Source organism: Muntiacus reevesi, chromosome 2, assembly GCF_963930625.1.
Source record: "Muntiacus reevesi chromosome 2, mMunRee1.1, whole genome shotgun sequence".
NCBI classification, from domain to species: Eukaryota; Metazoa; Chordata; class Mammalia; order Artiodactyla; family Cervidae; genus Muntiacus; species Muntiacus reevesi.
In genome coordinates, this window is record NC_089250.1 from 212,522,578 (window position 1) to 212,537,286 (window position 14,709).

At 52.1% G+C, this 14,709-nt stretch overlaps 1 protein-coding gene across 1 annotated transcript; it reads left to right on the plus strand.

The window, feature by feature from the left end:
- Window positions 1-6,547: 6,547 nt before the first annotated feature.
- On the plus strand, window positions 6,548-14,283 carry ZP3 (zona pellucida glycoprotein 3). The gene is made up of 8 exons (XM_065920393.1): window positions 6,548-6,856; window positions 8,770-8,888; window positions 9,729-9,832; window positions 9,910-10,087; window positions 10,198-10,315; window positions 12,946-13,037; window positions 13,168-13,295; window positions 14,066-14,283. Exons 1-8 carry the CDS (start codon window positions 6,548-6,550, stop codon window positions 14,281-14,283), a joined length of 1,266 nt encoding a protein of 421 aa, XP_065776465.1.
- Window positions 14,284-14,709: the final 426 nt, after the last annotated feature.

Consider the following 14,709-nt stretch of genomic DNA (forward strand, 5'->3'; position numbering starts at 1 on the left):
AGCACCCTGCCTTCATCACCATGGCTCTATAATACATCTTTGTATCTGTTAGGGTGTATCTCTCACACTGTACTTTTTCTTCAAAAGTCTTGCTTTACGGCCAAGTGAAGGGCCAACTCACTCCTTCCATATACATTTTAGATTAGTTTTGTTAAGCTTTACACACACACACACTCTCACACACACACATGCACACACACATACACAACCTGTTGGGATTTTGATAGAGCTTACAAATTAATTTTGGAAGAACTGATATCTTTGAGATTGCATTTCCCATCCATGAATATGGAAGCTCTAATTAGATGATATTCTTTGATGATTTTCATAAATTATTCTTCAAAAATCTTACGCATCTTTTTGTTTTCTACCAAGTAACTTCATATTTTGTTTCAGGCGTTGCTTTTGGAAACTGGTTAACAGCCTTCTTCTGAGAACAGATCCTGATTGTCCTCTCTTTCGCTTGAATCTGATCTAGGAGGGGCTTATTTTTAATTTCTCGTTTAGAAATCCTCTTTACCCTTTACCCATATAGAGGAAATATGAACATTTTGCTATATAAGCTTTCTCTCTGTATATATGTAATATGTGTATATATGTAATTTGCTATATATTACATATTTATGTATACACATGCACACATGTGTATACATGTACATGTGTTTTTACATACACACATGTGTATTTACACATACATAACCTTTTCCTAAACACTGGGCATCAGGACTTCCCTGGAGGTTCAGTCAGTGGTTAAGAGTCCACGCTTCCAATGCAGGGGGCTTGGGTTCGATCCCTCATCTTGGAAATAAGATCACACATGACTTGGGGCAAAAGAAAAGAAAAAAAAAACCCTGGGCATCATCTCTTCTCATGAGGAGGCACATGATGTCCTTTTATCCCACTAAATAAATAATAGTGTTTATTCAACTAATGGTTAACTTTGACAACATGGCTAAAGTGCTGTTTGCCAGATTTATCCACTGAAAAGTGACTCCCCAGGTGGCTAAGTGATAAAGCCTGCCAGTGCAGGAGGCTCGGGTTTGATCCTGGGGAAGGTCCCTGGAGGAGGGCATGCCGACCCACTCCAGTATTCTTGCCTGGACAATCCCCATGGACAGAGGAGCCTTGAGGGCCTGCGGTCCATGGAGTCGCAAAGAGTCGGACTTGACTGAGCGAACGGAGCATGCACACGTGCTTATTCCTTTGTAATTAATAAAGAACCCTTAGGGAGAAATCATGAGACTATGTATTCAAACTTCCATCACATAGTTTTGTTTTAATTGTGGTAAAACACACATAACACAAAATTGACCATTTTAACCATTTTTAAGTGTACACTTCAGTGATACAGTTCAGTATCATCTCAAGAGTTTCCCCCCTGCCCAGCTGTATCAATATATAGTTGACACAATGTTGTATAAGTTTAAGGTGGATAATATGTTGATTTGATCTTATATTGCAAAATAATTATAGAATTAGCTAACATCTTCATCACACCATCAGCTAATTTTTTTTCATTGTGCTTTACCATAGGATATATATATTTTAAAAATTTTAATAGGTGATACTGAATGTTTGGACTTCCCTGATAACTCAGTTGGTTAAGAATCCGCCTGCAATGCAGGAGACCCTGGTTTGATTCCAGGGTCGGGAAGATCCCCTGGAGAAGGGAAAGGCTACCCACTCCAGTATTCTGGCCTGGAGAATTCCATGGACTGGATAGTCTGTCCATGGGCTCGCAAAGAGTCTGGCACGACTGAGCGACTTTCACTTTCATTGAATATTTTAGAAGAATTAACTTTGGCCTCCCCATGTGGCATGTGGGATCTTAGTTCCCTGACCAGGGATTGAACCCCAACTCTCAGCAGTGAGAGGATGAGTCCTAACCACTAAGCTACCAGTGAATTCTCTATCAGGATATTTTTTTTTAAGTATTTAGCTATGTCGGATATTAGTTGTGGCACATGGGCTTAGTTTCCCCGAGACATGTGGGATCTTAGTTCCTTGACTAGGGATCGAACCCACGTCCCTTGCATTGCAGGGCAGATTCCTAATCACTGGGCCACTAGGGAAGTGCCGTATATTAGGATGTTGAATGTAGTTCCCTGTGCTATACAATAGGACCTTGTTGTTTACCCGTTTTTTATGTTTGTTTTTGTTGCATCACGTGGCCTGTGGGATCTTAGTTCCCTGACTAGCGACTGAACCCTGGGCCCAGAGTAATGAAAATGCCAAGTTCTCACCCCTGGACTGCCAGGGAATTCCCTGCTTCCCATTCTGTATGTAATAGTTTGCATCTGCTAATCCCAAGCTCCTAATCCATCCCTTTCCCATCCACCATTAGCTGATTTTTAACCTGCACTAATACTTCTTGCCTGCATCTGTTGCCACTGTGATGATTGCAAATAATTATTTTCTGAATCTATTTCTCCTTCTACAGTCATTAGTTTGCATTGTACTATAAGGAAGTCTCCCTTTTTATGGAAAAAGCCTACTCATTTGTGTGTTTTTAGCTTCTGCATGGACACTCATGAATTCTTATTTTTTCAATGTACTGCCCTTATTGTCTTCATTCATTCTGGTGGACAGGTGTCCCCAGCTGGGCCAGTTCCCACAACCCCACCCCATTCATTTGGCTCCTATGTTCTTCTGATACATCCCTATCATTTTGTGAACATTTTTTTTGGCATAGCAAGATGTTCCAGATTCACCCTGTACTTTCCCAGCCCTAGTCCTAGAATCAGCCATTTCTCCAAGGAGACGGGTCCGGCATTTAAAGAGGAATAGTATTTTAGAAACCACACTGGGCTTTGGGCTTCTCAGGTGGCTCAGCAGTAAAGAATCCGCCTGCAATGCAGGAGACGTGGGTTCCATTCATGGGTCAAGAGATCCCCTGAGGACGAAATGGCAACCGACTCTACTATTTTTGCCTGGTAAATAAAGCCCACGGACAGAGGAGGCTGGCAGGCTACAGCCCATGAGGGTCCCAAAAGAGTCAGACACGACTTAGCGACTAAAGCAGCAACGACTTGTGGGCTTTAAAACGTTTTAAGTAAAGGAAAATGTTCTGAGCTGGTGGCTCCGTTTTGATGCATTCTGGCCGCCAGGGGGCAGCACGTCTCAGAAAAAAATGTAAACAATCCAGAATCTGGTCTGGGTTGGTGTGGTTGGGGCTGGACTGGCCGTGCTCCCAGGGGTGTTGCCTCTGGTCCTTGTTCTGAAAAACGGAAATACACAAGCTCACCACCACCCGTGTGCATATAGACTCTCACCCAGACTCCCCCTGCCCAGTTCATGCCCCACCCCTACGCTCACCGATTCTTATTTTCCCCCTGAAGCCCTTTATGCTATGATATGCTTAGTTGCTCAGTCGTGTCCGACTCTGCGACCCCATGGACTGTAACCCTCCAAGCGCCTCTGTCCATGGGGATTCTCCAGGCAAGAATACTGGAGTGGGTTGCCATGCCCTCCTCCAGGGGCTCTTCCCGACCCAGGTCTCCCGTATTGCTGAAGGGTTCTTTACCATCTGAGCCACCAGGGAAGTCCTCTAAGGGGGGTTAACGCCAAGGCGGAGAGGGGCCGATGGCTTCAGGGATGCCCTCCCTGGTCGCTCACCCCCAGCCAACCCCACCCTACTCCCAGCACAATCTGCGAACACAGCTGTGGGACTGAGGGGTCCCTTTTCCCGGCAGAGGACGCAGTCTCTCCAGCTGGCTGTCCCTCGGGGGCCTCAGGCCACAGCTGGCTCTCTGCCTGTGGGCCTGCTAGGCAGGAAACCCAGGTGGTTTCTGCTGTGGTGGGCAGGCCGTCCAGGCAAGCTTGAAGCCTGAACTCCCATCTGCTTCTCTGCCGGCTTCCTCCCACCGCACCCCCACCTGTGTTGATCAAGTCAAAGGAAGTGGTGGGGGTAATCTCTCCCCTTCATTTATTTTCCCACAAGTTGATTAACAAAAACACACACATTTAGTAACAAAATATCAAGTTTATTAACACAGAAAACACCACCAAGGAAGTTTATACTTAAGCAACTTAGAAGTAGGTTCAGTCCCTTCAGTTACTGTTAGTCGCTCGGTTGTGTCTGACTTTTTGCGACCCCGTGGACTGTAGCTCAGATTCTTTCCCATCTGATCCACCAGGGAATTAGAAGCAAGCATTTACAAGAGTACACACTTCTGGTGGTAAAGAAACCACCTGCCAATGCAGAGACATAAGAGATGCTGGCCGGTTCCATCCCTGGGTCAGGAAGATCCCCTGGAGGAAGGCATGGCAACCTACTCCAGTATTCTCACCTGGAGAATCCCATAGACAGAGGAGCCTGGCGGGCTACAGCCCATGGGGTTGCAAAGAGTCAGACACGCTGAAGCAACTTAGCACGCACACCTGCACTTCTGGTGCTGAAAGCTGTTTCTCTCTACTCCAGTGCTAAATCAGATCACAGAGACAGAGTTCTGGGTGAGGGAGAACAGGGTAACTTTGTTACTTTTCCAGACAAAGGGGAACAAGGTGGGCTAATGCCCTCAAAACTGTGTGTCCCCCCTCTTGGAGAAGACAGTGAGAAGTTTTATAGTAGTTGTTCAAAGCGGGCATGATTAGCTCGTGGACATTCTTCTTGGGTTGGTGAGGCAAGTAGGAGTCAGCATCATCAAACTTCAGGTCCAAATGGTCTGGGGTCTACATGCTTGTGGGCAGCACACCGTTGTTAATTGTTAACTCTCCCACCTGGCGGGCTTTCAGTATCTGCAAAATAGCTCAAAGATATTGTTGTGTCTACCCATTCATGGGGAAAGGGCACCTTGCCCCAATGCTGCTCTTGACTGTTTCTCCCTGGTCTCAAATCCCCTCCCTTCCCTAATTAACAAGTGCTTGAATCTGCACATTGGAACCCAGGAAAGGGCATGGGGGCTGAGTGAAGGCTGTCTCCTGAAATCAAAGAAATGGGGGACACAGAAAGCCTTTGTGCCCAGGAGCCCCACAGCACCCTGCTTGGTATCACTTCTGCCCCTAGGAATTTAACGCCGTGACTATTTTGAGTTCTTCTCCTTTTGGGGGAAACTCACCCAGGCCTGGCAAGGAGGAGGCTGTGAGGAAGGGCTGACCTTGTCTGGCAGTCCTTCTCTACCTCCCCAAACAGGACCGGTGCAATAGCCACCCAACTCTTGTCTTCAGACCTACCCCTCCCGAACTAGAGCTGGCCAGGTCACTCATCTTCCCCACCCTACCTCTCCCCTACCAAGAGCAAAGTCCAGCATCTCAGCCCAACACCTTTAGGATCCTGCCCCAATCTACTTCCCCAGCCCCCTAAACTGTCACTCTGGACCCTAGGGACCTGAGGCACCAGCAACTCTGAGTTCCTGAGGTTTTCCCTCAGACCCACCCAGAGCCCTGTCTACGCCGCTGTTCACACAGATCCCTCTGCCTGCACAGCCTGTCCCCACTACCTCCTATGAAGTTGAGCAGCAAGGATTTGCCTGGTGGTCCGGTGGCTAAGACGCCATGCTCCCAATACAGGGGGCCCAGGTTCAATCCCTGGTCAGGGAAATGGATCCTGTATGCCACAACTAAAGATCCCCTTTGTCACAACTAAGACCTGGTGCAGCCAAATAAATAAATATCGAAAAACACGATATTATACAAAAAAACCAAAGTTGAGTAGCAGCCCACCACATTCCCTGGTCTCCTAGTGATACCATGGTTTCTCTGCTTGGAGAGAGCTCCCATCTCTGATAAAATTCTCCTCATCCTTAATCAATTCTTAGTCAAAGGCTTTCTCCTGGTCTCCCCCAATGATCCAGGCTTCCCAGGTGGCACAGTGGGAAAGAATCTGCGTCCAATGCAGGAGATGTGAGAGACGTGGGTTTGATTCCTGGGTCAGGAAGATCCCCTGGAGAAGGAAATGGCAACTCACTCCAGTATTCTTGCCTGGAGAATGCCATGGACAGAGGAGACTGGTGGGCTACAGTCCATGGGGTTGAAAAGAGTCAGACACGACTGAGCGACCAACACACACCCGCTAAGGATCCAGGTAGCTCTTAGCTCCCTCTCTAGGTGATGAGGGAAAGGCCAGCAAAGGGTGGGAGGAGGGAAGGGGTGAGAAGTTATGACTGACCAGGCTACCAGCTGATGCTTCTCAAAATTTAATGTGAATACAGATCACCTGGGGAGAGAGCAGAAGACTGGGTCCCGACATAGTCGGCCTGGGCTGCGTCAGAGAATCTGGGTTTCTTTCTTTCTTTTGGCCTGCCCACGGTGCTTGCAGGGCCTTAGGTCCCCCATCTGGGATTGAACCCGTGCCCCCTGTAGTGGAAGTGCACCTTCCTAACCCCTGGGCCACCAGAGAAGTCCCAGTCTGCCTTTCGAACAAGCTCCCAGGTGAGGCCGATGCTGCGGGCCCGGGGGGCCACTTTGAGCATCAGGGGCCTGGCCCACCTGACTGGCTGGGGAAGAGAGGCAGTTGGGAGCCCAGGTGTGAGTGGCTCACCGGGGGTATAAGACAGTGGGTGGTGCCAGCCCAGGAGTCACAGTGGGTGGGAGTGGCTTTGTGGGCACCATGGGGCCGCGTTCTAGGCTCTTCCTCTGCTTTCTGCTCTGGGGAAGCACGGAGCTCTGCAGCCCCCAGCCCTTCTGGGATGATGAAATCGAGCGCTTCAGGCCGTCGAAGCCGCCCACGGTGATGGTGGAGTGTCAGGAGGCCCAGCTGGTGGTCACGGTCGACAAAGACCTTTTCGGCACCGGGAAGCTCATCCGGCCTGCGGACCTCACCCTGGGCCCCGACAGCTGCGAGCCGCTGGCCTCCGCGGACACGGATGGTGTGGTTAGGTTTGAGGTCGGGCTGCATGAGTGTGGCAGCATCTTGCAGGTGAGGCTTGGCCCCCCTCGACAGCCCTGGCTTTGGTGGGATGACACGGGAGGGGGCCGGCGGTGCGGAGTGTGGGTGCGAGGTGGGGCTGGGGCGGATCCCTTTCATTCGGGGGAGCTGGGTAGGTGGAGGCGCTGAGACCTGAAGCTGGGCCTTGGTGGCGCTGGGGTGGGGGAGTTCCTGCCTCTAGGTGCCAAAGCTGGGGAGGCGGGGTGGGGACCAGGGGTGGCAGTGAACTTTGCGCCAGGCCGGGCACCCCCGCTCTGATTCCTGAGGACTTCTGAACCCCTGGGGGGGGGCAACCAGGAGGCATTTAGTCAACATGGGTGGGCAGGGGGGAGCGTGATGGGATACTCTGCAGATGACCCAGCGCGTTCGTGGGGCCCTAGAAACTTGTATGAAAGAGGTGAGCTTTGAAACCTCAGAAAGCCCAGAAGTCATCACAGGGAAGAAAAAAAATTTGGCGTCCCTTATTCATGTTAGTGGCTTTGAAGCCTTGAGTTGAAAGTGGTTTGAGGGCAGGGTCAAAGGCCATCGTGGTTGAAGAGGCTCAAAGTGTGGGTCCCGTGGGGGCAGTCTCAAATGGGTGTGTGTGCAGGGGGGAAAACTGAGTAATTCAGGCCAGATCGCCTCCCAAGGAGATGGGGAGGGGCAGGGTCTCGGTAGGAGGGCCCTCCTAGCAAGGGCCGGAGCACTGACCCCAGTGGCTGCACAATTCCTGGATCAACTTCCTGCTGCCCCTCAGAGGGTTTGTCCTCCCCTCCATTACGCCCCCCCCACCCAGCTGGCCCTTGGACTCTGGTCTCAGTTGGCTAGGGGCAGGGCAAGTTCAGCCCCCCGGGAGTCCTCCTCGGGAGCTCTGGTCTCAGGGTGGTCCCCAGGGCTGGACCTGAAGCCGCCTGGGCCTCATTTCCCTGGGGAGAACTTGGGGAAGCCAGAGTTGCCCAGAGTTAAGAAGTTATCCTAACTTAGTAACTCCCAGTATTTGGGCATCAGAGTCACCTGGGGAGTGGTTAGAACTCCTGATTCCCATATTCCATCTGACATCGGGATGGAAATGGGGGCAGACATCAATATGTGTAAGATCCCCTGTGACTCCACCATGGAGCACAGCTGGGAAGATTGCCCGGTCTCACCAGAGGAGAATCACATGGGAAAATTCACGTGGGGTTCTGCCGGCTTGTGGGGAACACCACCTGCGCTGACTCTGGGGAACACGCTTGCTTGAATGATGCTCCACTGTCTTGACATTTTTTCCTGTTGGACAAGGAGCCCCACATTTTCCCTTTGCACCGGGTTCCACAAAAATGCAGCTTCTCTACCTGGGGACCTCACTAATGGACAGCTAGGACTCTCCCCTGAAGTTTGAACGGTGAGGGCGGGCCAGGCAGCTGCTCTCTGGGAGGGGGGCGTTGGGAGGGGATGCAAATTGCCCAGCAGCATCTGCTGGTGTTCTTCCGGCCTCGGGCAACCACAAAACCAGCTTCTAAAAAAAAAAAACAGCTTCTTCTCTGTGAGAAGAGCGTGAGAATAAGTCAGAAGGAGGGTGAGTTAGGTGGTAGCCGCGAAATTCCTGGAAACTTCTAGCCTCTTCCTGGGGGCTTTCTTGGCCCCCAGGCCTTATCTGGAAAAGGAAACGGTGTGTGTGTCTTGGGGTAGGGGCAGCAGCTTGAGACGGGAGCTCACACCCAAGCTCACACCCTCTGGTCACAGGGTGCTGCTTGCTGGTAACATGGAGCTGATCCAGACTCCCCGGGGAGGTGTCATGATTTTGCGATGAAACCAGGTGCAAAGTGGGGTGCCTGTGCAGGCACCATGGGTCAGCACCTCCAGCAGTCCCGGCCCCCCTGCCCCTTGCTGGGCACACCTGGAGCGGTGATGCTGGTAGAGTTAACCCCTTCCCTTCCCCTCAGGTGACCGACGATGCCCTGGTGTACAGCACCTTCCTGCTCCACAACCCCCGCCCCGTGGGAAACCTGTCCATCCTGAGGACTAACCGCGCAGAGGTCCCCATCGAATGCCGCTACCCCAGGTCTGTGTGGCCGCCCCTGGCCCAGAGGCCCCTCGGCAAGCCTGGCAGACTCCTGGTAGCGCCTGGCAGTGGGGCTATGAGGAGGGGGAGGGGCTAAGGCTGTGGTCGCCGCCCTCAGTCCTGGTGGGAGTGGGGGTGGCCCTGCGGCCTCTGCTGGAGCCCCTGAAACTGACCGGGGCCACAGCTGCCTCCTGGGGGAAGTTGCAGGGCTGCCCCGCCCCCTCAGTTCAGAAAGGGTCCTCAGTAGAGCAGGGGTGGGCTCCAAGCTCTGACCTTGACCTTGGCCATCACAACCTGCATTCCATAGCTGAGTGAGGGGGGGGAGGCCCCAGCACAAAGCACATGCCTGTGGCCTTGGAGCATAAAGGGTTGGGGACCGGGTGACTGGTTTATAACTACAAGGCCTGGCCCCCTGTGCTGGGTTGAGGGCAGAGGAGTAAAAGTCACTCAGTCGTGTCTGACTATGCAACCCTGTGGACTGTAGCCCGCCAGGCTCCTCTGTCCATGGAGTTCTCCAGGTAAGAATGCTGGAGTGGGTTGCCATTCTCTTCTGCAAGGGATCTTCCCAACCCAGCAATCAAACCTAGGTCTCCTGCATTGCAGGTGGATTCTTTGAGCCACCAGGGACACCCAGGAAGGCTTTGAACTTGACTCTGATCTGGGAGGGGGAAGAGAGGGGGTGTTGATATGATGAAGGCACAAGGGACGAGGCATGTGTGGAAGGGCCTCCCCAGACAAAATCCTGGGGGGTGGTGCTCAGACAGGTGGGCAGACAGACCCCAGAGGAGGACAGTGTCTCTAGTAGGGCCTGGAGCCCTGCAGCTGCTCGTCTCTTCGCAGGCAAGGCAACGTGAGTAGCTGGGCCATCCAGCCCACCTGGGTGCCATTCAGGACCACGGTGTTCTCGGAGGAGAAGCTGGTTTTCTCTCTGCGCCTGATGGAGGGTGAGCAAGGTGGTTCAGGAGCGGGGAGCTGACAGGGGAGTTCTCCGGCAGGCTCTCACCCCCGGCATGCCTTGCAGAGAACTGGAGCACCGAGAAGATGATGCCCACCTTCCAGCTGGGAGACAGAGCCCACCTCCAGGCCCAAGTCCACACCGGCAGCCATGTGCCCCTGCGACTGTTCGTGGACCACTGCGTGGCCACGCTGACGCCGGACTGGAGCACCTCCCCTTACCACACCATCGTGGACTTTCACGGGTGAGGCTGGCCTGACTCTCCGGGGGACCCTTCCTGGGATGTGACCGTCATATCTGGAAAGATGTCACCTTCCTCCGGCTCTAACTGTGTTTCACTTGCTCTCTTCAAAGTTGTCTCGTCGATGGTCTCACTGATGCCTCGTCTGCTTTCAAAGCACCCAGACCCAGACCGGAGATCCTCCAGTTGATCGTGGACATGTTCCATTTTGCTAATGACTCCAGAAACACGGTAATGACTTAATAGCCTGGAATAAGCCTGAACTCGTAAGGTCAGGCTGACCAGGCTTCCTAAGCTGGTGCTGTTGCTTGCGAGCTGTTTCCTTAAGCAGTGATCTGATAGTTCTGCCCCATCCTAGTAACTTAACAAGTAGATAAAGCCATGATCTCCAGTGAGATCTTTGGGAAAGCATGGGCCTTAAAGAGACCGGTAGAAAATCTATGTGGGATGGAGTGAGAAAATCCACGAAGGATGGAATGAGTCAGGGATCCTGGAAACAGGACAAGGGAGGAGAGTGGGAACCCAGGAGACTCAGCTGACAGTTCACATCAGATGATGATACTGCATTAGCAGTATCTAGTCTGCAGGACTAGAACCCAGATGGCAGAGTAGAGGAGTTCATAACAGCAGGTGCCAGCCTTCCTGGAGGATTTCTAGAAGGGCAAAGGAAGCTGGTATGAGCTTTTCATACTAGGTAGCCTCTCGAACTTGAACATAGGCTAGACCAGTGACTTCTTGAACCTTGAGTTTATCAGCATCACCTGAAGGGTTTGTTGAACTAGACCACTGAGCCCCATACCCTCCAGAGTTTGGTTCAATAGACTTGGAGTAGAGCCTGGCACCTGCATTCCTAACAAGTCTTCAGGCACCGTTGATGAACCACTAAGCTAGGGAGCTCAGCTTGACACTAAGGGTGGCGGGGAAGGAGGGAGGGAGCTAAGATTCGGACCACATGTGGTGACTGTGGCAGAAAGAACAGGTAGGACTGGCAGCTCGCCAGAAAGTGCTGGTAGAATCTTGCAAACCAAGACGCTGCTATTTTAATAAAAGCGTCTTGGTTTGCAAGATTGGGCTCCTGGGCTCTAGAGAAGGGGGCTCAGTAGTTGCAGCATGCGGGCTTAGTTGCCCCGCAGCGTGTGGGACCTTCCCCGACCGGGGATCAAACCTGTGTCCCCCTGAATTGGCAGGTAGCTTCTTAACCCCTTCACCACCAGGGAAGCCCTCAAGTAGCTCTTAAGTGAGTTTTCCTGAGAAAGGAGCTGGGAGGATGGGAATTCGGGATAGCTGGTCAAGAAGGAACAGTGATGAAAGCAAGGATTTCCAGCTCTGGCTCCTATACTAACCACCTGGAAAAATCATCAAAATACTGATACTTAATCATCCCATATATTTTCACTTAACTGGAGTGGGGTCTGACATGAACTTTCCCACTCCTTTAAAGTCTGTAAATAATGTGAAGGAGAAAGGATTTCAAAGCAAATAGCTATTTACCTACCATCTAGGTTCTGTTAGTGTTTTTATGCCATACCTTGTTGCTAGTCTATTTACAAATGCATCAAAAGCCATTTAAATTCTGTGTCTAACAAGCAGCTAGGTTTACGGAGCACTGAACCAGAGGCTGACGTGGCTGTGGGTGGCACTGAGAGGCAAGCAGTGGGAAATTTGTACATGAGCACATGGATGCTACTTCACCTCACCTGAGAACAGGAGTCGTTTGCTACAGACGGTGATAATAGGAAAGGTGCAACTGAAGCTACTGGGGGTTGCCCTGAAGCTACTGGGGGTTGCCCTGAAGCTTCGTAATGGCAGGTCACGTGTTTGAATGGGGCTGGGGAGAAAGGAGACTAGATGGGGGAAGGGTCCTGGTCCCCAGTTCAATGACCTTGTGGGTCTTAAGGTAGAACATCCTGGTTGGGGGGTAGAAAGTTGATGTCACAGGTGGTCCACTGAAGATGAGGCTTCACACAGGTGCTGGCCATCAGCACGGGTGACACCTGAGGCAGCATCTGCATCTCTGGAGATGGGGTGGTACCTAAGACCAGAGGAGGATCCTGATCAAGGGAAGGCAGCCTGAACTCTAGGAGGGCTCTACCTCAAAGGTGGGCAGGTGGCTGGGTCAACCCAGGCTAGAGTACAGGGGAGATGGGCTCTTACTCAAAAGCTAATGAGGAACCGCTCCGGGAATCTGAGGCCCCAGTTAGCATCATCTGGGAAGAAGCTGAGGCTCAAGGCAGTTCCCTTCCTGGAATAAGGATGCTAAAGGACCAGGAAGCGCTTCTCTGGGTTGAGTGCAGCCTGGCTGATTCAAGTTTCCGAAAGGGTTTCCCTGCTGGTGCATTCAGCCACTAGGTGATGGCCACAGTTTGTGGTTCTGTATGCAGAAGGCTTCAGGAAAGATAGCTGGTGTTCAAGTGCCTTGGCAGGGTGTGCGGAGGGGCTGTGTGGAACCCCTAGAATGTGAGGGGGACCTCTGGTTGTGGATGCCTCCACCAAGAGGCCCTGGGCTGACCTGTCTTGTCAAAATTCCTCCCATTCCAGCAGCCAAGTTGGATTTTGTTCCCACTGGGCTTGATTCCTTGTTCCTAAGGTTTTGATTTAATGAGGCCCTGGGGGTGAGACACGGCTGAGTGATTGGGAGAAATGTGAGAGAGTCTAGGGATAAAGCTGATAGATTGGGTTCTAATTCAGAATCCAAATTGCAACTTGCTCTGGACTTGTAGTCAAGCTGATCTCTGAATCTGCATCCTCCCATCTCTAAAGTGGGCTTCCCCTCCTCAAAGGTTAAGGGTTATTGAAGAACTGGCTTACCAGTCACTGAGCTGCCTAGAACTTTGCCTCTTAATAGCTGCTCTTATTTCCAGATCTATATCACCTGCCACCTGAAGGTCACTCCGGTTGACCGAGTCCCAGACCAACTAAACAAAGCCTGTTCCTTCAGCAAGTCCTCCAACAGGTAAGGAGTCCAGGCTGGGGTGGAAGACCGGCCACCCTCGCTCGTGTTGATTTCCCCCAATATGCCCACTATTCTCAAACTGCTTCCTGCAGGCAGCACAGCTGTCGAATTTCCTGTATTTCACTCTCAGGTGGTCGCCGGTTGAAGGCCCCACTGACATCTGTCGATGCTGTAGCAAGGGGCGCTGCGGCATTTCAGGCCGTTCCAGGAGGCTGTCCCACCGGGAGGGCCAGCCTGTTCCCCGAAGTCGCAGGCACGGTAGGTCTCGGGAGGCACCCCCGCTCAGAGGCAGCAGCTGTTGCCTTAGGGTGACGGTCCTTTTCTTGTTCCCCATTTAAGGCTGCTTACCCCTAGGGGATGGCTTCCCAGGTGGCGCTAATGGTAAAGAAACTGCCTGCCCAATGCAAGAGACATAAAAGATAAGGATTCTATTCCTGGGTGGGGGAAGATCCCCTGGAGGAGGGCATGGCAACCCACTCCAGTATTCTTGCCTGGAGAACCCATGGACAGAGGAGCCTGGCGGGCTGTAGTCCATGGGGTCCCGAAGAGTCAAACCCTACTGAAGGGACTTAACATGTATTTCTAGGGGATACCACCTCAAAGCTAAGTGAGAGAGGCTCCAAGCCCCCACCTGATGTTGGCCAGGGCCATTCTGCAGTCATTCTGATGTCCTGACGCACAATCAGGGGGTTATTGTTAAGTTGCTCAGTCGTGTCCAACTCTTTACAACCCCATGGGCTATAGCCTGCCAGTTTCCTCTGTCCATGGGATTTCCCAGGCAAGAATACTGGAGTGGGTAGCCATGTCCTCCTCCAGGGGATCTTCCTGGCCCAAGGATTGAACCTGTGTCTTCTGCATTGGCTAGAGATTCTTTACCGCTGAGCCATCAGGGCAGCCCATAATCCGGGGTCTGGGAGACTAATGCTCCTAGAACTAAACCTCCTGGTTCAGCCGCTGAGCAGGACAGAACCCCTCACCTGATTCCTGGCGTGGGGGCTCGGGTAACCCTCAAATGGCTTGTCTTTCAGTGACGGAGGAAGCAGATGTCACAGTGGGGCCGTTGATCTTCCTGGGGAAGTTGAGTGACCGTGGCGTGGAAGGGCCCACCTCCTCTCCCCCTCTGGTGATGCTGGGCTTGGGCCTGGCTACTGTGATGACCCTGACTCTGGCCGCCATTGTCCTGGGTCTCACTGGGAGGCGTCGGGCTGCTTCTCACCCTGTGTGCCCTGTGTCTGCTTCCCAATAAAAGGAGAAAGTGAAATCGGTGTGGAGCAGTGACTAGATGGGGGTGAATTGGGAGTGGCTGTATAGGGGCGGAGGGCGGGTAATAACAAGGTCATGGATTCAAACGGTGAAATCGAAGTACCACTGTGTCTTTAGTGAGTCTGTGTGGGCTTGTCTGGTGGCTCAGTGGTAAAGACTGCCTGCCAATGCAAGAGATGAGAGTTCGGTCCCTGGGTTGGGAAGATCCCCTGGAGGGAGGGCATGGCTACCCACTCCAGTATTTTTGCCTGGGAAATCCCATAGACAGAGGAGGCTGGCAGGCTACAGTCCATGGGGTTGCAAACAGTCTAACACGACTTGGTGACTAAACAACAGAGGAGAGAGGCCAGGTTGGTTTGTAAAGACAAGCCTGTGTTTTCCAAGCTTTGGGCAATGTGTCCTTCCTCAC

Coding starts and splice junctions, on each gene's coding strand:
- ZP3 (XM_065920393.1), top strand. CDS start 6,548: ATGGGGCCGCGTTCTAGGCTCTTCCTCTGCTTTCTGCTCTGGGGAAGC. Junction 10,088..10,197: donor ACCATCGTGGACTTTCACGG/GTGAGGCTGGCC, acceptor CTCTCTTCAAAG/TTGTCTCGTCGATGGTCTCA. Junction 13,296..14,065: donor TCCCCGAAGTCGCAGGCACG/GTAGGTCTCGGG, acceptor CTTGTCTTTCAG/TGACGGAGGAAGCAGATGTC.